The 22493-nt window shown below is 46.4% G+C and overlaps 1 protein-coding gene across 1 annotated transcript; it reads right to left on the bottom strand.

Moving 5' to 3' along the window:
- Positions 1–5349: 5349 nt before the first annotated feature.
- On the bottom strand, positions 5350–22261 carry LOC311118749 (2-(3-amino-3-carboxypropyl)histidine synthase subunit 1-like; the record flags this gene model as incomplete). The annotated part of the gene is made up of 4 exons (XM_084193535.1): positions 5350–6192; positions 6849–6983; positions 10620–10698; positions 22161–22261. Coding segments are annotated over 4 exons (414 nt in total), but the record flags the coding sequence as incomplete, so codon positions are not given.
- Positions 22262–22493: the final 232 nt, after the last annotated feature.

Below are 22493 nucleotides of genomic sequence, written 5' to 3'. Positions count from 1 at the left end.
CTGACGTTTGTAGATCGGTTCATATGTCTGTGTGAAAGAAAATAACTTTAACAACACCGGAAAGAGAAGGATGACAAAATAAAAGAGGTGGATGGAGGATGGCGCAAATGACTATCAGTCCCTCTAAAGATGTGTGACCTCCGAGTCTATATTCTGTACAGGAGGGCAACGGGGACTGATGGGGTCATTGGAGATGAAGGGAGAGGGGAGGGGAAGGAGGCTACTGTGACTCAGCTTCTCCCCATCATGAAAATAAATGAGTAGATGAATAAATCACGTGGATTGTTGCCTCTTCCTCCTCTTCCCTAACAGGTGACACACACACACACGACCAGACCGGTTGTGGTCGGTGCCGTTTAAGATGAGGGAGGACAATTTTACTTTTCATGAGCATAGCTCATTTCTATTACAGCATATTGGATGACTGTCATTCATATTCCATTCACCCAGTTCAATGTAACAGTGATAGGTTTAGGCTACTACATGATTCTCAAATGTTCCCTATACCCATGATGAGGTTGCTACAACCTAGCCTATGAAAGTTTACAACGTAGGTGCACACAGGTCGAGAGAAAATGTTGAGATGACAGACAGTGACACATGGACAGGGTGTAATCATTAGTCCAACAGTTGCAATAAGAGTTTCTATTAGACAAATTTAGGTATATTTATCCCCGTTTCGTTGCGTTTGCTTCCGTATAAGAAACAGAATCAACGGAATGAATACACCCCTGATCACGCTTAAAACATGGTTCACTTTCATAGCAGCCACGTTGTATTACTTCTCGCATCTATGCGCTCCCCTCCTCTCACCTTTTCCCTTCACTTGTGGACTTCAATGCATAACACATCAGCTGTATATGACCAGGAGAAAAAACCTTTACAAGCCAAACCATATCATAACCGCTACACACAGCCTACATCATTGTCATCATATTGGCTAAAGTAACGTCATAGTCAACATAGCTAATACTAGAACTAACTTGTTAGTAAACCCTCTACAATCCTGCAGTAAAGTTACATTTTAGGTAAGCAGTTTAGGGCGGGCCTCGGAGGCAATACATTCGTAAAACCAAAAGCTTACCTTGACTTGACAGAGTTCCAGTGTTGTGTTGGATAGTCATCGCAAGCTAGCTAACATAGCATCCCTCTGTTTGAGCAGGGTGTTTGAGTAGGCTAAACTAGCTAGATGCATTTGCTAGCTAAGTAAGTGAAACTGAAAGTTTGCTTCTCCTTCATTTTGGAATAAATTAATTTGTTCAAAACTGTTAAACTATTGTCTTTCTCTTTGAGTCAACTACTCACCACATTTTATGCACTGCAGTGCTAGCTAGCTGTAGCTTAGGATATTTATGCTTTCAGTACTAGAATCTTTCTCTGATCCTTTGATTGGGTGGACAACATGTCAGTTCATGCTGCAAGAGCTCTGATAGGTTGGAGGACGTCCTCCGGAAGTTGTCATAATTACTGTGTAAGTATATGGAAGGGAGTGAGAACCATGAGCCTCCTAGGTTTTGTATTGAAGTCAATGTACCCAGAGGAGGACGGAAGCTGGCTACACCATGGTGCTACCCTAGAGAGTGCTGCTGAGACTACTGTAGACCTTCATTGCAAAATCAATTATTTGGTGACATGTGAATACATTTAGTATAGTTTTATCTACAATTTTATTTGCATGAAATTCACTGAGTAGGATGGTCCTCCCCTTCCTCCTCTGAGGAGCCTCCACTGGACCAGACAAACAAACAACAAGCGCATACTAAGAGTCTGAAAGTAAGCAATCAGTTTGTGCAACACGTCTTTGGGTTTTACAAAAGTGCTATTTAAGATATACTACAGTGGAGGCTGCTGAGGGGAGGACGGCTCATAATAATGGCTTGAACGGAGCAAATGGAATGACATCAAACACATGGAAACCATGGAAACCATGTGTTTGATATATTTGATACCATTCCACTCATGCCGCTCCAGCTGTTAGGAGCCCGTCCTCCCCAATTAAAGTCCCACCGACCTCCTGTGATATCCTATTACCTATATATTAACACAAATCTTATTTTTTGTTGTATTTGGGGGATATCAATATTGATGATGGTTTTAGGTGACCAACATAGGGTCTGGGTTACAATAAACACCAGCTGACCATACAGCACAATGCAAACTGATAGCAGTAAAACCCTATGTGATCCAGGACACCTGTTGTCTTTGGGAATTACTTAGTCATTTGACACGTGCACAGGAAGCTCATAAGCAGTCAAAAGCAGTCATAACCCCTCTATAACCTCACCCTGGCCAATCCTGCCCTCAGGACAGGAAATGGGGAGCTGCTGGCAGAAGAAACGTGATGGCAAAAACATTTGGAGAAAGAGGGAGAGGGATGCCAAGGGAGATGGAGGAGAGTGGAGTCACATTCCCCAAACATCTGGAAACAATTACACACACTGAATACAAAAAGCACACAGGGTTCTTGGAAGGACACCCCCAAGCACACTCAGCCACTACACTGCCATACAAAACACTGATAAATCAATCCCCCATGAGCTCTGGTGATTTAGCTGCACTATCAGAGTTGGGCTAAAACACAATGGCTTTGCAGATAGATCCATCTAGTGGCCACTGCCTTCCACTACAGCTCTGGTCCAAAGAACCAGTGGGGCAATAAGTCTGACAATGCACCTCAGACAAAATGTGGTGAATTTTCTCACATAGCATGTTTTTCTGTATTTGGACATATATGTGCTTTGGATCAGAGTCTCTGTGACAGGCAAGTCTGAGAGCTGAGGTGGTGCAAATACTTGGGTGTTCAGTTACCAAGAAATAAGCAAATTGTTTGAAACAGAGGAAGTACTATCTAGACATATTGATTTAGCATGCTCATTTCTGTCTCCATTTGAAAACATTATTCCCTGCCTGTGCTTAAAAAACACATCCCAGGGCATGTTTTCGAAGATGTAGGTAGGGATTCTCTGTGGGTAAGGATCAAGACACTGGAAAATGAAGTTAACAGCTAAGAGAGACACCAGAGAGGGTATTCTGAGTTTGGCTTTGCAATCCACAAAAGTTATCTCAGCTTAATTAAGTTTGCTATTTTCTCCGCAGATCCTACAAGCATTAGGGACTGAAGATTCTTTACTTTGCTGCTGAACGCAATCTCCTGCCAAATCCCCACCTCCCAATATGTCAATAATACATCAACTGAAAGAGAACTCTGCTTTCCAATGCTTCTATTCACACCAACAAGACAACAGCAAGCAAACAAACACCTTTATAACTCACTAGCTAGCCTTGTGAGGGAAATGTTGAGGTGTCGAGCATGTGTAATGTGATATTGCATACAGTGACGTAGCACGTTACCCAATACAACATGGAGGACCTGGGCATCTGGTGGGACCAGCAGTATCTAGCACCTTTTCCTGTGTTTCGACTGAGATGCGGCGGTGACTGATCTGAGTAGAAGCTGTAGCACAGCAGGCCTTGTCAGAGGGTGGCCTTGTGACATCAGAGGGGTGCTGTACAGTGAGGGAAAAAAGTATTTGATCCCCTGCTGATTTTGTACGTTTGCCCACTGACAAAGCCATGATCGGTCTATAATATTAATGGTAGGTTTATTTGAACCGTGAGAGACAGAATAACAACAACAAAAATGTTATAAATTGATTTGCATTTTAATGAGGGAAATAAGTATTTGACCCCTCTGCAAAACATGACTTAGTACTTGGTGGCAAAACCCTTGTTGGCAATCACAGAGGTCAGATGTTTCTTGTAGTTGGCCACCAGGTTTGCACACATCTCAGGAGGGATTTTGTCCCACTCCTCTTTGCAGATCTTCTCCAAGTCATTAAGGTTTCGAGGCTGACGTTTGGCAACTCGAACCTTCAGCTCCCTCCACAGATTTTCTATGGGATTAAGGTTTGGAGACTGGCTAGGCCACTCCAGGACCTTAATGTGCTTCTTTTTGAGACACTCCTTTGTTGCCTTGGCCGTGTGTTTTGGGTCGTTGTCATGTTGGAATACCCATCCACGACCCATTTTCAATGCCCTGGCTGAGGGAAGGAGGTTCTCACCCAAGATTTGACGGTACATGGCCCCGTCCATCGTCCCTTTGATGCGGTGAAGTTGTCCTGTCCCCTTAGCAGAAAAACACCCCCAAAGCATAATGTTTCCACCTTCATGTTTGACGGTGGGGATGGTGTCCTTGGGGTCATAGGCAGCATTCCTCCTCCTCCAAACACGGCGAGTTGAGTTGATGCCAAAGAGCTCCATTTTGGTCTCATCTGACCACAACACTTTCACCCAGTTCTCCACTGAATCATTCAGATGTTCATTGGCAAACTTCAGACGGGCCTGTATATGTGCTTTCTTGAGCAGTGGGACCTTGCGGGCGCTGCAGGATTTCAGTCCTTCACAGCGTAATGTGTTACCAATTGTTTTCTTGGTGACTATGGTCCCAGCTGCCTTGAGATCATTGACAAGATCCTCCCGTGTAGTTCTGGGCTGATTCCTCACCGTTCTCATGATCATTGCAACTCCACGAGGTGAGATCTTGCATGGAGCCCCAGGCCGAGGGAGAGTGACAGTCCTTTTGTGTTTCTTCCATTTGCGAATAATCGCACCAACTGTTGTTACCTTCTCACCAAGCTGCTTGGCGATGATCTTGTAGCCCATTCCAGCCTTGTGTAGGTCTACAATCTTGTCCCTGACATCCTTGGAGAGCTCTTTGGTTGATTGATTGCTTCTGTGGACAGGTGTCTTTTATACAGGTAACAAGCTGAGATTAGGAGCACTCCCTTTAAGTGTGCTCCTAATCTCAGCTCGTTACCTGTATAAAATACACTTGGGAGCCAGAAATCTTTCTGATTGAGAGGGGTCAAATACTTATTTCCCTCATTAAAATGCAAATCAATTTATAACATTTTTGACATGCGTTTCTCTGGATTTTTTTGTTGTTATTCTGTCTCTCACTGTTCAAATAAATCTACCATAAAAATTATAGACTGATCATTTCTTTGTCAGTGGGCAAACGTACAAAATCAGCAGGGGTTCAATTGCTTTTTTCCCCTCACTGTACGTGTGACATCAAAGAGACTGTGGTAGATCGCCTAGGGAGAAGTACTCAGGGAACCAGCCTAGCTCAGGCCACATCACACACACAGCTGTCAATCACCTCCTGTCATTAATAAATGATGAGTGGAGAGGTAGTCGTGACTGACTAATAAACAGCCCGAACCAGAAACTCCTGTCTGACACACACTTCTAATTGCTACTGCATGGGTAAACATGTTGGTTAAAATACAGCAGCATAGCAATACATCTCCACACGTTCCATCATCATGTCTTCATTTTTTTATGAAATCATGTTATTATATATATTTTTATTGATAAACTTGACAAATGCAATACATACATTCCGTCATTTCAGCATAGTTTTATGTTGATTATTAGTTGGGAGATTTAAATATGAGTAATTGTAGTGACAAGAACCGTATGAAGAGGGTGGTGAAGTTAACATGAATGTCTGATTGAATTTGTAATCTCTTCATTGTTACAAAGTATTTCTTATACATATAATAGAAAGAAAACAAGCTTGAAATGGAGAGAAACAGCATGTCTCATCTTTTGATAATATATGCATTCTCTTCTTCAATAGAGTCTGTGGGTTAACAGTGTAAAATGGTTGGCAGCTTCCTCCTGTTCCAGGGATAAGTGGCTTGTATTTAACCAAAGCCACCCACATCCACTGGCATCTCACACAACCAACTCAGGGCCATCAGTCTGTATTCCTCTCTCTTTCTTACCCACACACACCAACTAATTATATCATTCTCCTCCCCCTCTCTCTCTCTCTCACACATACCTTCCCTTTCTCTCACATACACACCTTGCCTCCGTTTCTCTGTGCTCAACACATACACACTCACAAAACATAACAAAACTTAGATGCAGTATAGTCCATTACATCAGGACAACTGGACTGTAAATACAATGGAGGGGTATCTGAGGTGAAGTGTCTCTGGTTCTCTGTGCTGCTCTCTGTCTCCTGGGGGAGGTGAGGTGTTGAGCAGGGCTCAGAGTGAAAGCCCTCCTGTAGGTGGGCTTTCATTCTCCCTGACAGCCACAAGGGGCGCACTGGTTCTGTCCACACTGTTTAGACTGCTGTGAGGGAGTGGAGGGACAGGCAAGCTGTGAGCCAGTCTTCTGTAGGGAAACAGTGGGAAAGAGTTAACATTTGGAACTGTGACAGTACCTACCCCTAATACGTTTAACATGTGGTCAGATGACAAGAAAACTCAAAAGGAATGTTCATAGCAAGGAAATATTCATCCAAAGGGAATGCATACATTTGACTGTTCACATTTACAAGTCATTGAACATAATTTATAACAGTGTTAGATATGCAACTTTGAATCAACACAAATCAAAGAAGAAATGTAAAATCCTGAAATGTGTTCTGTTGTCAGTGTACCGCTGGGTGTCACCATGGTGACGCGTTCGCTCTCAGTCAGCACTTCCATTTAAGCCACGACACACACACACACACACACACACACACACGAGAGGCTTCAAGCATTCTGGGCATACACGTGGTTTCATCTCCTTCCCCCACCCTCCATGTCATTCATCTCCTTCCCCCACCCACCCTCCATGTCATTCATCTCCTTCCCCCACCCTCCATGTCATTCATCTCCTGCCCCCACCCACCCTCCATGTCATTCATCTCCTGCCCCCACCCTCCATGTCATTCATCTCCTGCCCCCACCCTCCATGTCATTCATCTCCTGCCCCCACCCACCCTCCATGTCATTCATCTCCTTCCCCCACCCTCCATGTCATTCATCTCCTTCCCTACTCACCTGTGTCTGTTTGCGGGTGGGCCGAGCTGGTTGGTTGTCGGGGTGGTTGGGCGCCCATGGCCCCAGGCTCTGATTGGAGTAGAAGTCCATGGGGTACACCTCCTGCCAACCCACCTGCTGCAGAGCCACAGCTGCCTGGTAGAGGAGAGGAGGGGAGGGAGAGCAGAGCAGAGAGGACAGCAGAGGGGAGGACAGGAGAGGAGACAGAAGTTAAACATAGATCACCTGCACACACTGACAACACAACCAAGACAGAGGGCTTCCAGCACTCCATTCATTTGTCCTGTTCTGTCCTTTTACTACAGCCCATCATACTATAATAATCAGGGCTTGGGGCCAGTTCCATTTCAGCCCTTTTCCATTGAGAACATGTATACGATTTAATTTCTGAGCTGCCTATAGTTGTCATCGAGGTTCATTCTTTTCAATTCATGATTTGAATTTCTATTCATTTCCACAAATTACTGGAATTGGTATGCCTTTCCCTGGCATTGCTATGTCATTGAGGTAGGGAGTGGACTGATTGAAAAGGCAGAAGTATTAGTGTTGGCTGAAAAGGAACAGAGAGGGAGAAGAGTACTGTCTGGAGCACAGATCTATTTAGAGAACGATGGGACAATGTCTGACTTCACACACACGCCAGACAGGTGTCAAAATATTGAGTGTGGATGACAAGCGTGGATGTCACGTTATTTCTACCTACCTAACTGTGTCTGCTTCCCAAATGGCACCCTTTTCCCTTTATAGTGCACTATATAGGGAATAGGGTGCCATTTACGACGCAAACAGTAATGTAACTGTACTGCCGAGCAAAACAGGTTTTGGAGAGGAACTAACTAACACACAGTGCTTTACCATGTGCGAGACTGAATTTGAGCCAATGATTCATGCTGGCTATGTTTAGCCGTAGTGAACATTAAGACGTAGCGATATAAAGAGAATTCATTTATAATACAGAAGATTTTCCAATTACCTCTATTAAAAAGACAGGGGTCATGGAGAGATTTAATTTCATAATAAATTGCGTAAATGATAAACAACTCTTGTATTGTACATGTTCTGCCTACAATTACAATAACTTCCCCTTTGTCATCATGTTAAGCCATGTCAATACTAGAGCCTGGACGATACCAGTATTGTGGCAAGGAAACAAATCACAAACCGGATTTAACTTTAGGAAAACAGCCTAAAACAGCCTAAATGCTGGAAATAAACATAATTATGTTGACATCCAGTCACATGTATTTATTTTCCAAGCTATAGCACACCATATTTTACATACAGCAGGTCTGCTTCGTGTTTTCATTTTTGCCATTGAAAGAATATCGCAATACTGGTATAATCACAGCCATAGACAATAATGTAATGTATTCCTATCAATCACTCCTTTTAAATTCTACTCTTTTCTCCTTTCCTCTCCACTCTACTCTCCAGCTCCCATCTATCGCCTCCCTCTCCCTCCCTCCCTCCCTCCCTCCCTCCCTCCCTCCCTCCCTCTCCCTCTGTGTAAACTAGCTGCTCCTCCTAATCCCTTTGCTGACAGGAGGCAAGTGTGTCTTATTGACTATAAATATAACATGAGACGCTCTGAAAATAACCTCTCCTCCCTCATATCTCTCTCTTCCCTCTCCTCCCTCATATCTCCCTCTTCCCTCTCCTCCCTCATATCTCTCTCTTCCTCATCTCCCCAGCTCCTAATGCCATAGAGGAAAGTGGGGCACACAGACACAGACAGTCTATTATCAGGGAGGAGAAGAGGTGAATTAACTTATCAAACGTACACACACACCAATGCAGACAGCGCAAATAATTGATATGTATTGATAGTATCTGAAAAAGGTCTGTCAGGGAAGCCAGGGCACATTTTACTAGAATGATTCTGAACACAAATTGACATCAGGGAGGGATCTTATTACTGGGCGAATCACAGTCACACACCGTCTATAACATTAGTCAATATCATAGCAGCAGCATAGGATTGGACATGTAAACAGTGCATTATCACAGATATGGAATGTACTGACCTTGGACCATAGCTTAAAATAAGACCATGGTGATCATCATGCTAATCCTCATACGCAGGGCACCTTTCCCGTTAGAAAACTAACCTCATATCTAAGACAATTAGTGTCTTAGTCACAATGTAAACTATACATTTTAAGCGTATGACTCATTTCTAAACAGTAATGACTGATAGGGCTTACATTAACACCTGTTCATGTCTCTAAAATACAGCCCACATCATATTCACACCCCTGTGCTTGTTATCACTGTGCAACCAAAGCCTGTCTTAAGGGACGCACTACCTCCACTGAATTACAAAAACAAACATTTGCTTATCAGATCCATCTCTTTCTAGTTAGAAAAATAAGCTGCAGCTGGGGTGCAGTGTGGCGAGGCCACCAGCGAGGAGCGCTGTTCTGCTGTGCTGCTGCTGTGGATTGAGTGTACACTATAGTGAGAGAGAGAGAGAGAGAGAGAGAGAGAGAGAGAGAGAGAGAGAGAGAGAGAGAGAGAGAGAGAGAGAGAGAGAGAGAGAGAGAGAGAGAGAGAGAGAGAGAGAGAGAGAGAGAGAGAGAGAGAGGGAGAGAGAGAGAGAGAGAGAGGGGGAGAGAGAGAGAGAGAGAGAGAGGGGGAGAGAGAGGAGAGAGAGAGGGGGAGAGAGAGGAGAGAGAGATAGAGAGGAGAGAGAGAGAGAGCAACAGAGCTGAGAGACAGAACATAGGGGCTCCTACTGCAGAGCTGTCACCATCCATGCCTGCATGACTCTCTCCCTAGCCCCATCCAACCTGCCTGCCTCTCTTCCTAGCCCAAGCTCCATCCAGCCTGCCTGCCTCTCTCCCTAGCCCCAGCTCCATCCATCCAGCCTGCCTGCCTCTCTCCCTAGCCCCAGCTCCATCCAGCCTGCCTGCCTTTCTCCCTAGCCCCAGCTCCATCCAGCCTGCCTGCCTCTCTCCCTAGCCCCAGCTCCATCCAGCCTGCCTGCCTCTCTCCCTAGCCCCAGCTCCATCCATCCAGCCTGCCTGCCTCTCTCCCTAGCCCCAGCTCCATCCAGCCTGCCTGCCTTTCTCCCTAGCCCCAGCTCCATCCAGCCTGCCTGCCTCTCTCCCTAACCCCAGCCCCTTCCAGCCTGCCTCTCTCCCCAGCCCCATCCAGCCTGCCTGTCTCCCCAGCCCCATCCAGCCTGCCTGCCTGCCTCTCTCCCTAGCCCCAGCTCCATCCAGCCTGCCTGCCTCTCTCCCTAGCCCCAGCTCCATCCAGCCTGCCTGCCCCTCTCCCTAACCCCAGCCCCTTCCAGCCTGCCTCTCTCCCCAGCCCCATCCAGCCTGCCTGTCTCCCCAGCCCCATCCAGCCTGCCTGCCTCTTTCCCCAGCCCCATCCAGCCTGCCTCTCTCCCCAGACCCATCCAGCCCTACCTGCCTCTCTCCCTAGCCCCATCCAGCCAGCCTGCCTGCCTCTTTCCCAAGCGCTGTCCTCAGCCCCATCAACCCTACCAGCCTGACTGCTACCTGCCTGCTCAGAGACAAGCAGCACAAATGAGCCCCTGCAATGTTAACACCAGACATCAGAACATGAGGTTATTTTACCACATTTATCACAGGGTGTGAGTTCCTACACAACACCGCCTGCTCTGAGGGAGAAAAGTAATCAGAAGAGTGTGTGTGTGTGTGTGTGTGTGTGCGTGCGTGCATGCTCTTGTCATCCTTTGATAGTGAATGACAGAAGCAGACAGTATGGATCGTGGCGAGCTGTTGTAAGAAGCCTGTTTACCTCATAGGGAGAAAGCAGGGGTTTGGAGAAGGCTGTGCCCCAATCAATGGAGAGACGCGGGCAAGCGATCTGGACCCACCTGCAAGGAGAGAGAGACAAACATCAGAGAAAAAGAGAGCGAGATTGCATTAAAGAGGCAGTGCACATCTCAGATAGCAGGGTGGGCAAGCGCATGATGTGAATCTGTGCTGCTGCATTGGGCTGCAGGCAGCTCTGCTCTGCCTCCACCTGATCTCCTGCATATGTTAGAGGATCTGTCCTGATTCGCTCTAAACACAAAACACACTCTGCATTCATTCATCATACCAGGGGGAGAAAGAAAGAATGCTGAGAGGAGATAGGGGGAGAGAGGAGGGGAGAGGGGGAACACAAGCAGGGAAACAGGGAGAGGTGCGAAGGTGTGAGAGGAGGAGAAATGGAGGGAAGATAAAGAATAGGGAGAGGTTAGGTGAGCTCCAATAAAACATCTGCACTAGCCCAGTCTCCACGGAGCTAGCCTACATAGCAAGACAGACAGAGGGGAGGGGGGCTGTGAGTGTGTTAGAGAGGGAGAGAGATAAAGAAAGATAGAGTGAGGGAGGGGTGATGGAAAAGAAAGGCGAGAGGGGGGGGGGAGTGGCAGCGAGACGTGTTTATCTTAGTGATTGTGAGAGTGAAGGATGAGGAGAAGGGTGTAAACAGCTGGGGGGAGAATGGATGATGGGAGGATGGAGGGGGGCAGGTAGAGCGGGGTTAAAGGGGTTAGCTTTCACAAATCAATGCTAGCCACAGCTCCATCTCCACGTGACAGCCCCTCCCTGTACTGCCTATCCCCAAAGACAGAGCCACCAGTAATACACCAGACACTTATGGATTCAGCTGCATTCACATGGACACGGTGAAGAATGAGAGCGCACATATCAAGGGAGATTTCAATACAAATATATGGATTCAGAATCTGTGCAGTTGTACAGAAAGGCGGGGAGGGAGAAAATGCTAGCTCTAAAACACAGCATCGTGCTACATCTTCAGGGATACTTTCACAAGTTTAATGTCAACTGCTGCAAAAGTGTATCTCTGCATCCTCTCTCGCTCTCCCACTCAGTTTGTTTCCTTGTAGCAGTACTGTACTGTGTCTTATATCATAGTTGCTTCCTTGAACAGTAGAATTGATTGGGGCTTCACCTGAACCACTGGAGCCCTCACTGCTCTCCTCGTCTCTATCACAATTAACTCAAATATTCCAACCCTCAGGCAAAACGCATGACACTTTCTCATTTTTAAATCATAATACTTTTTTTGGGGGAAAGATATCTCCCCAAAAACTTTAGGAATTAGTATTCACCAGTCTAATTTGGAAGGCAGCTGAGTCAGATGTTTCCCCTTTCACGTTGGTCTCAGAGGAGGACGTTGGGATGCTGACGCTGAGTTCTGATTGGAACAGAGCTGTAGTTCTTATATGACCTTTAGGTATTTTCAGACTTAGGCTGTGGCCAAAATGGCACCCTATTGGCCCTAGTCAAAAGTAGTGCAGTATGTACAGTGAGGGAAAAAAGTATTTGATTCCCTGCTGATTTTGTACGTTTGCCCACTGACAAAGACATGATCAGTCTATAATTTTAATGGTAGGTTTATTTGAACAGTGAGAGACAGAATAACAACAACAAAATCCAGAAAAATGCATGTCAAAAATGTTATAAATTGAATTGCATTTTAATGAGGGAAATAAGTATTTGACCCCTCTGCAAAACATTACTTAGTACTTGGTGGCAAAACCCTTGTTGGCAATCACAGAGGTCAGACGTTTCTTGTAGTTGGCCACCAGGTTTGCACACATCTCAGGAGGGATTTTGTCCCACTCCTCTTTGCAGATCTTCTCCAAGTCATTAAGTTTTCGAGGCTGACGTTTGGCAACTCGAACCTTCAGCTCCCTCCACAGATTTTCTATGGGATTAAGGTCTGGAGACTGGCTAGGCCACTCCAGGACCTTAATGTGCCTCTTCTTGAGCCACTCCTTTGTTGCCTTGGCCGTGTGTTTTGGGTCGTTGTCATGCTGGAATACCCATCCACGACCCATTTTCAATGCCCTGGCTGAGGGAAGGAGGTTCTCACCCAAGATTTGACGGTACATGGCTCCGTCCATCGTCCCTTTGATGCGGTGAAGTTGTCCTGTCCCCATTTTCAATGCCCTGGCTGAGGGAAGGAGGTTCTCACCCAAGATTTGACGGTACATGGCTCCGTCCATCGTCCCTTTGATGCGGTGAAGTTGTCCTGTCCCCTTAGCAGAAAAACACCCCCAAAGCATAATGTTTCCACCTCCATGTTTGACGGTGGGGATGGTGTTCTTGGGGTCATAGGCAGCATTCCTCCTCCTCCAAACACGGCGAGTTGAGTTGATGCCAAAGAGCTCGACTTTGGTCTCATCTGACCACAACACTTTCACCCAGTTCTGCTCTGAATCATTCAGATGTTCATTGGCAAACTTCAGACGGGCCTGTATATGTGCTTTCTTGAGCAGGGGGACCTTGCGGGCGCTGCAGGATTTCAGTCCTTCACGGCGTAGTGTGTTACCAATTGTTTTCTTGGTGACTATGGTCCCAGCTGCCTTGAGATCATTGACAAGATCCTCCCGTGTAGTTCTGGGCTGATTCCTCACCGTTCTCATGATCATTGCAACTCCACGAGGTAAGATCTTGCATGGAGCCCCAGGCAGAGGGAGATTGACAGTTATTTTGTGTTTCTTCCATTTGCGAATAATCGCAAAAACTGTTGTTTTGGAATCTGATTGATTGATTGCTTCTGTGGACCGGTGTCTTTTATACAGTTAACAAGCTGAGATTAGGAGCACTCCCTTTAAGAGTGTGCTCCTAATCTCAGCTCGTTACCTGTATAAAAGACACCTGGGAGCCAGAAATCTTTCTGATTGAGAGGGGCTCAAATACTTATTTCCCTCATTAAAATGCAAATCAATTTTTTACATTTTTTACATGCGTTTTTCAGGATTTTTTTGTTGTTATTCTATCTCTCACTGTTCAAATAAACCTACCATTAAAATTATAGACTTATAATTTCTTTGTCAGTGCGCAAACGTACAAAATCAGCAGGGGATCAAATACTTTTTTCCCTCACTGTAGTGAATAGGGTGCCATTTGGGACACAGTCCTATTCAGACTGGAGCCCTTTAACCTAGCAAACACAGCACATGCATCAGACTGAACGGCCTTCCAAGACACAGGGTCTCATAGTACACTCATTATGGGGGATAGTGTAGCTGAGTGTGTGTGTGTGTGTGTGTGTGTATCTTAAAACATGACTGGAAGCCTCAGGAAAGACGGGTTACCCAGTACTAGCTAAGTAAACCATAATATTTGCACAGAGATTCTCCGGTACTTTGTATCCTTTTTAGCCAGTAGTTCTGAAAGTAGCGCTCACAATCCAAAATCTGCTGTGTCCACTGAGCCATTGGGCCCGCCCTGCAACCTCATTGGATAACGCTTGGCAGGACTCTTGCTAGCTGTCACTCAAATGTGGGGGGAAATGTAGGGAAAATGGCCCGGCACAGCTTTAAGAAAACAGTCGCTTTCAAACTAGGGATTTCGTGTCTAATTGTGGTAAAACAGTAATTGCGCTCATAGAATATGCATGTATGAACTACACATTTACACATCCAGCCCAAAGCAGGAGGTTTAAAACATACTTTCTTAGCAGCCAAAGTACCGGAGCATGTCTTTAAGGCAAGCAATAAGTGGATGGGAGTGGAGGAGAGAGAAGCGAAAGGATAGAAGAGGAGGGGAGGAGGAGTGGACAATCCCTACCTCCCTCTTTAGGAGCAGTTTCTTAACAGATTGGCCTGGGAACATGCGCTGTGCCACGCTGGCTAAGCCCCCAGCACGCCACACAATTCAATTTACAGCCAATATCTGAGCTAAGATCTGCCTAGCGCACTGCAGATCCCTCACCACGGGGCATAGACAGAGAGAAATGGAGAAAGAGAGAGAGTGAGGGAGGGAGGGCGAGAGAGAGTGAGGGAGGGAGGGCGAGAGAGAGTGAGGGAGGGCGAGAGAGAGTGAGGGAGGGAGGGCGAGACAGGGGGAGAGAGAGAAAAAGAGAAAGGGTGAAAGAGATGGAAGAGGAAAAACAGCGAGCGAGGAGTTGCTACAGGGAGAGGTAAAGCTAACTCCAGTCACAGTCTATCAACTCCAGTCACAGTCTATCTACTACAGCCACTTCCTCTGAACGTGTCCCCATTTCCCCTGTCCATTTACTTGCAGCAATCTGGGTATAGGGGAACAGGAAGGAGAGCAGGGTGCCATGCTGATGCCTCTAGTCATGCCGTCTGAAGGAGACCATCAGTAAATGAATAGAATCCTGATGACACTCTCTGTGAATGGGGGACCCTGCAGTGAGCTGGGGTAGAGGGAGCACAGCCCAATAAGCATACGTAATTGAAAGAGAGGGAAGGGGAGTGCCACACAGAGCTTGCATCCCAAATGGCACCTTTTTCCCTATATAGTGCCCTAGAGGTCCTGGTCAAAAGTAGTGCACCAAATAGGGAGCCATTTGGGAGGCAGACAGGGACGAGCAGGGTTGGGGTGACCACAGGACCTGAAGGGTTCGCCAGTGTTCCCAGTGTGAACCAAGGCCCTGTCCCCGCCCTGCTACATTAGCTTATCTGCTCCATTAGCCCCAGTAACAGTTAGGATGCATCCCAAATGACACCCTATTCCCTTTACAGCAAACAGCTCTGGTTAAAAGTAGTGCACAATATAGGGAATAGGGTGCCATTTGGGATGCAGCCTTAGGCAGACCTCCCTCCACCTGCAAGGCTGCTGCCTTTCAATTATCCAAGCAGCCTGGACCAAGACAGGCAAAATCAATTAACCTCTTCTCTCGATATCTCAGGAAAATGGACTAGAGTGAGTCACTTGAATAAAATAAAAAAGATTAAAACAGGAAAGTTGATTGGCATATGGATGAAGAGGAAATGCAGATGATTTGCGGTAAAACGGCATAAGACATTGCAGGGTATTTGTGATCCAGTTGAGATAAGTGTGTGGGTGTGCCAGATATCTGCACAATGGTTTAAACCAGCCTGGGGACAGTCTAATTACATACTTTAAAGTGTTCGCTAATGCTTTCTCTGTATGTCGGAGTGTGTGTGTGGTGTGTGTGTGTCACTAATGGCCGAAAAAGGCTGGGGGATGGGCCCTCTCCACTGCACTGTGTGGGCTAGTACACCTTCCCTCTCTCCCTCCCTTCTCTTTCTGCACTCCTCTCCACTCCACAGCCAGACTGCGCTGCCTTTGATTCTGTGCCCACAGGTAAGCACTGTCCCCAAAGTAGGATCAGAACACAAACCAAACTTCCTTTCAAAAGGATGCATCTGGAAGTGTCTGGCTTTAGGACCTTTAGTAATTTCTGTCTCCTTTAGGGTGTTTGTGTTTTTGTCAAACCCAGGAATCAATGGAGGTAGAAACTCTCCACCAAAACTAATTCCAAATCAGTAGGCTAAATAGAGGAAAGTTCAGAGAACCACAACCAACACTGAGTTAGTTAGTACAGTGGTTAAAGTATCTGTCTAGGCTCGTCATCTCCTGCTGTGGGCAAATCTCACTCACCTTGCTAACCATTCCAGATTGCCTACCTAAAAAAGTCAATCTCATACGCCTAACTAACAATCCCCCTTAGTCTCTTTAACCCTTTCATACACAGACCAAGATGGCTTAGCAGTGCGGTCGTGTATTCTGTTGTGTCCTCGTGTAAATAGCCTGTTTTTTTCTTCTTCTTTTTTTCGTATATATTTCTCTATCTCACTTTCCATCTTTAACTAAATATACTTTCCTGCAACCCGCCTCACCCAATGTGGAACGGATTCTATTATTTATTTATTTTTAACAAGAACCTACGGCTGAAACTAGCCAGCTAGCCAGCTAACTAGCTGCTTGCTATTAGCCACCGTTAGCGGTCTTCACCACTGTCCGTGGCCTGCACTACCTACCAGCCAGCTCTAGCCTGGACAATTATCAGCCAGTCTGCACAGCGTGCTGTCGACCCAGAGCATATCGGATTTTCTGCCGGAATCACTGGTCCTTAACACCGGATCATCGCAACTAGCTAGCTGCAACCGAATGGCTGTTGTTGGCTAATCATCACTGTCCCGACGCACCAGTTAGCCTTGAGCTAGCCTCGAGCCAGGCCCATCTCCCGGCTATCTACCTCTCTGTCAACCGGACGGGACCTCCTAGTGTCGACCCAGAGCCCCACGATCCATCACGACTGGTCTGCCGACGTAATCGTCTGATGTGGTTTCAACAGGCTTCTCGTTGCGACGACCACGAAGATCCATCTGCTAGCCCCGGCCCGCTAGCACTCGCAATCACCAGCCATGCCTCCTGCTCGCCTGTTCTGTAGCAGCCTACGAACTGCTCCCGGACTTACCTATTGCTGTTCACTGGGCCTTATGATCACTCAGCTACACAGCTGATGCCTGCTGGACTGTTCCTTTACACGGTACCCCATCCTGTTTATCTGTTTAGCCTCAGCCCAAACCTTCGTCGCCATTACCAGTTGTTGTCTTAGCCCTCTCGAATAACACCTGTGATTGCGTTATGCCTCTCTCCCATGTCAATATGCCTAGCCTATTGCTGTTTGGGTTAGTTCTTATTGTACTATTTCACTGTAGAGCCCCTAGTCCCGCTCAACCTGCCTCAGATAGCTCCTTTGTCCCACCCCCATACACGCGGAGACCGGCTCAATCGGTACCTCCAGTGATGCTATCTCTTTCATCGTTACCCAATGCTTAGGTGTACCTCCACTGTACTCATATCCTTCCATATCCTTGTCTGTACATAATGCCCTGAATCTTTTCTACAACGCCCGGAAATCTGCCCCTTTTATTCTCTGTACCCAACACACTAGAAGACCAGTTCTTAAAGCCTTTAGCCTTATCTATTCCTCCTCTGTTCCTCTGGTGATGTAGAGGTTAACCCAGGCCCTGTAGCCCCCAGTATCACTCCTACTCCCCAGGCGCTATCATTTGTTGACTTCTGTAACCGTAAAAGCCTTGGTTTCTTGCATGTTATCAGAAGCCTCCTACCCAAGTTTGAGTTATTCACTGCGTTAGCACACTCTGCCAACCCTGATGTTCTAGCAGTGTCTGAATCCTGGCTTAGGAAGGCCACCAAAAATTCAGAAATGTCCATCCCGAACTACAACATTTTCCATCTAGATAGAACTGCCAAAGGGGGCGGAGTTGCAATCTACTGTAGAGATAGCCTGCAGAGCTCTATCATACTATCCAGGTCTGTGCCCAAACAGTTTGAGCTTCTACTTCTAAAAATCCACCTTTCCAGAAATAAGTCTCTCACTGTTGCCGCTTGCTACAGACCCCCCTCAGCCCCCAGTTGTGCCCTGGACACCATATGTGAATTGCTTGCCCCCCATCTATCCTCAGAGTTCGTACTGCTTGGTGACCTAAACTGGGACATGCTTAACACCCCGGCCGTCCTACAATCTAAACTAGATGCCCTCAGTCTCACACAAATTATCAAGGAACCTACCAGGTTCAACCCTAAATCCGTAAACATGGGTACCCTCATAGATATCATCCTGACTAATTTACCCTCTAAATACACCTCCGCTGTCTTCAACCAGGATCTCAGCGATCACTGCCTCATTGCCTGCGTCCGTAATGGGTCCGCGGTCAAATGACCACCCCTCATCACTGTCAAACGCTCCCTAAAACACTTCAGCGAGCAGGCCTTTCTAATTGACCTGGCCCTGGGTATCCTGGATAGATATTGACCTCATTCCGTCAGTAGAGGATGCCTGGATGTTCTTCAAAAGTGCTTTCCTCTCCATCTTAAATAAGCATGCCCCATTCAAAAAATTCAGAACTAAGAACAGATATAGCCCCTGGTTCACCCCAGACTTGACTGCCCTTGACCAGCACAAAAACATCCTGTGGAATTTCAATAAGCATTTTGCTACAGCTGGCCATGCTTTCCACCTGGCTACCCCAACCCCGGCCACCAGCTCTGCACCCTCTGCTGCAACTTGCCCATGCACCCCCCGCTTCTCCTTCACCGAAATTCAGATAGCTGATGTCCTGAAAGAGCTGCAAAATCTGGACCCCTACAAACCAGCTGGGCTAGACAATCTGGACCCTTTCTTTCTAAAAAATAGCTGCCGAAATTGTCGCAACCCCTATTACTAGCCTGTTCAACCTCTCTTTTGTATCGTCTGAGATCCCCAGAGATTGGAAAGCTGCCGCGGTCATCCCCCTCTTCAAAGGGTGTGACACTCTAGATCCCAACTGTTACATACCTATATCCATCCTGCCCTGCCTTTCGAAAGTATTTGAAAGCCAAGTTAACAAACAGATCACCGACCATTTCGAATCCCACCGTACCTTCTCCGCTATGCAATCTGGTTTCCGAGCTGGTCATGGGTGCACCTCAGCCACGCTCAAGGTCCTAAACGATATAATAACCGCGATCGATAAAAGACAGTACTGTGCAGCCGTCTTCATCGACCTGGCCAAGGCTTTTGACTCTGTCAATCAACGCATTCTTATTGGCAGACTAAATAGCCTTGGTTTCGCAAATGACTGCCTCACCTGGTTCAGCAACTACTTCTCAGATAGAGTTCAATGTGTCAAATCGGAGGGCCTGTTGTCTGGACCTCTGGCAGTCTCTATGGGGGTGCCACAGGGTTCAATTCTCGGGCCGACTCTATTCTCTGTGTATATCAATGATGTCGCTCTTGCTGCTGGTGACTCTCAGATCCACCTCTACGCAGACGACACCATTTTGTATACATCTGGCCCTTCATTGGACACTGTGTTAACAAACCTCCAAACGAGCTTCAATGCCATACAACACTCCTTCCGTGACCTCCAACTGCGCTTAAACGCTAGTAAAACTAAATGCATGCTCTTCAATCGAATGCTGCTTGCACCCGCCCGCCCGACTAGAATCACTACTCTCGGCGGGTCTGACTTAGAATATGTGGACAAATACAAATACCTAGGTGTCTGGTTAGACCGTAAACTCTCCTTCCAGACTCACATTAAGCATCTCCAATCCAAAGTTAAATCTAGAATTGGTTTCCAATTTTGCAACAAATTCTCCTTCACTCATGCTGCTAAACATGCCCTCGTAAAACTGACTATCCTACCGATCCTTGACTTCGGCGATGTCATTTACAAAATAGCTTCCAACACTCTACTCAGAAAATTGGATGTAGTCTATCACAGTGCCATCCATTTTGTCACCAAAGCCCCATATACTACCCACCATTGTGACATGTACGCTCTCGTTGGCTGGCCCTCACTACATATTCGTCGCCAAACCCACTGGCTCCAGGTCATCTATAAATCCCTTCTAGGCAAATCCCCGCCTTATCTTAGCTCATTGGTCACCATAGCAACACCCACCCGTAGTCTGCGCTCCAGCAGGTATATCTCACTGGTCATCCCCAAAGCCAACACCTCCTTTGGCCGCCATTCCTTCCAGTTCTCTGCTGCCAATGACTGGAACGAACTATAAAAATCTCTGAAGCTGGAGACTCTTATCTCCCTCACTAACTTTATACATCAGTTGTCAGAGCAGCTTACCGATCACTGCACCTGTACACATCCCGTCTGTAATTAGCCCACCCAACTTCCTCATCCCCATATTGTTATTTATTTTGCTCATTTGCACCCCAGTATCTCTATTTGCACATCATCCTCTGCACATCTATCACTCCAGTGTTAATACTAAATTGTAATTATTTTGCACTATGGCCTATTTATTTCCTTACCTCCATAACTTACTACATTTGCACACACTGTATATAGATTTTATATTGTGTTATTGACTGTACGTTTTGTTTATTCCATATGTAACTCTGTTGTTGTTGTTGTTTTTAATCGCACTGCTTTGCTTTATCTTGGCCAGGTCGCAGTTGTAAATGTGAACTTGTTCTCAACTGGCTTACCAGGTTAAATAAAAGGTGAAATAAATAAAATAAATAAATAAAAAACAGACAAAGACCCCACTAATGCACCCACCTGCTTTTTGGTACATCTGAAAGGGGTAGGGGGTTAAAAAAACAACACGGTAAAGCAAAAGCCACCTAAAGAGTTAGTCATTATTCCTGCATTTCCACAGGCCCTGTAACCAAAACACAGGTGTCAGGTCTGTGTAAATGGTTCTCTGCATTTTTGCAAGTCAAATCATTAACACTTCCATTGTTTAACACCTCTCTAATTTGCAATGCAAATTATGGTTTAACAACGTGCCCCTCCCAATTTGACAGTTGCAAGAAAGTGGTAAATAAGGGGATGTTTGAAAGGGGGTCATAAAAACATTCGCTTATATTCTTTACAGGTAATATACCACATCTTATGTCTGAAATTGTTATTTTTGATCAGGCCATTACTGGCCCTCTAACACCTCTGCAGAGCCACCTCAGGACCAGTTTAATTATCTGGGGTCCTGCTGAGAGCCCTGTAGCACTGAGATAGCCCTGTAATGTCAGCCGTCACGCCATTCCTGTCACGTCTTCCCTGTACCACATAATTCCTTTAATGTCATTGATGTAATGTAACATCATTCCTGTAACCTCATCACTGCCTTTGGTGTCATAGGGCTGAAACGAATGGGATGATGACTTTGTACTGACTGCGAGCCCTGTTGAGTCATCCCTGTTACGTCAACCCTGTGATATCATGAACTTTGTGTTTGCCCTGTGACCTCTGTCAGACCCATGATGCCACTCAGCCCTGTCACACCACTCTACTAACTACTGACTGAGCGACCCCACTCTGGCAGCTCTCTGCATAACATTTCAAAAGCACTTATTTTCCTTCCCTCTCTGAGCACTTAATCTGCGGCCACTGAGCTGTCTAAACAGGTGTCTGTGAATCGCCTTAGATGAGGGGTGTGAATATTTTGCTGGTTTGAGTCGTGCTGGGCTTATTAATTCACTGTTGTGTGTAGCTGCCTCGGAGTGGTGAGATCAGAGCCAAAAAAGCAGCAAACACCTCATTTTATCACACAACCTCCTCAACTACCTCTGCATCCCCTGATCTCTCTCCCTCCTCCTTTCTCGCCATCTCTATCAGACTTTCTGTCCCTCCTTCACCCACTCCTCCCTCACACATCGCAGTACTCATTCCTCCGCAGTGAGAGGCCAATCTGCTGAGAGTGTGGACTGTGGAGAATGTGTGTATTTGTGTCTCAGAGAGCTCTTCTACACACCAGCGTCTCACTAACTCCTCCCTTTCTTCTTTCTGCCAGCCACTCACAGAAATCAAAGCAGCTGGAGCTTGAAGCACGAGCGGTTGACATTTCACTTTAGAAACTTTTGAAGACATTTATGACTGTGCCTCGCTGGATAACAGAGCTGGATGACAGAGAGCCTTTCACCGTGTGTGTGTGTGTGTGTGTGTGTGTGTGTGAGTGAGTGAGTGAGTGAGTGAGTGAGTGAGTGAGTGAGTGAGTGAGTGAGTGAGTGAGTGAGTGAGTGAGTGAGTGAGTGAGTGAGTGAGTGAGTGTGAGTGTGCTGTAGACTCACGCATCCACTTCTGCCATCAGGTCCAGCTTGCTGGGGAAAATCTCAGACAGCAGCACTCGAGTGAAGGACTTGCCAAGAGACTCGAGCTTGGATTCCAGGTGCTATGATGGAGAGAGAAAGAGAGAGAGAGAGAGGGAGAGAGAGAAATACAAAGAATGAGGGAGTGATGAGAGTAGGAGGACAGAGAGAGGGTGAGGATGGTCACATAAGTTTTGTGCCGAGCCCACACGAAGAACACGGTTGCGTGTTTGTGCAGGTCTTGGACTCACAAGGGACCTGGCTGTGTTGCCTGCCTATACTGCTACACACGTGTTGCCTGCCTATACTGTTGCC

Source organism: Coregonus lavaretus, assembly GCF_964263955.1.
Source record: "Coregonus lavaretus genome assembly, contig: HAP1_SCAFFOLD_5184, whole genome shotgun sequence".
NCBI lineage: Eukaryota > Metazoa > Chordata > Actinopteri > Salmoniformes > Salmonidae > Coregonus > Coregonus lavaretus.
This window is presented reverse-complemented; position numbering and strand designations above follow the sequence as displayed.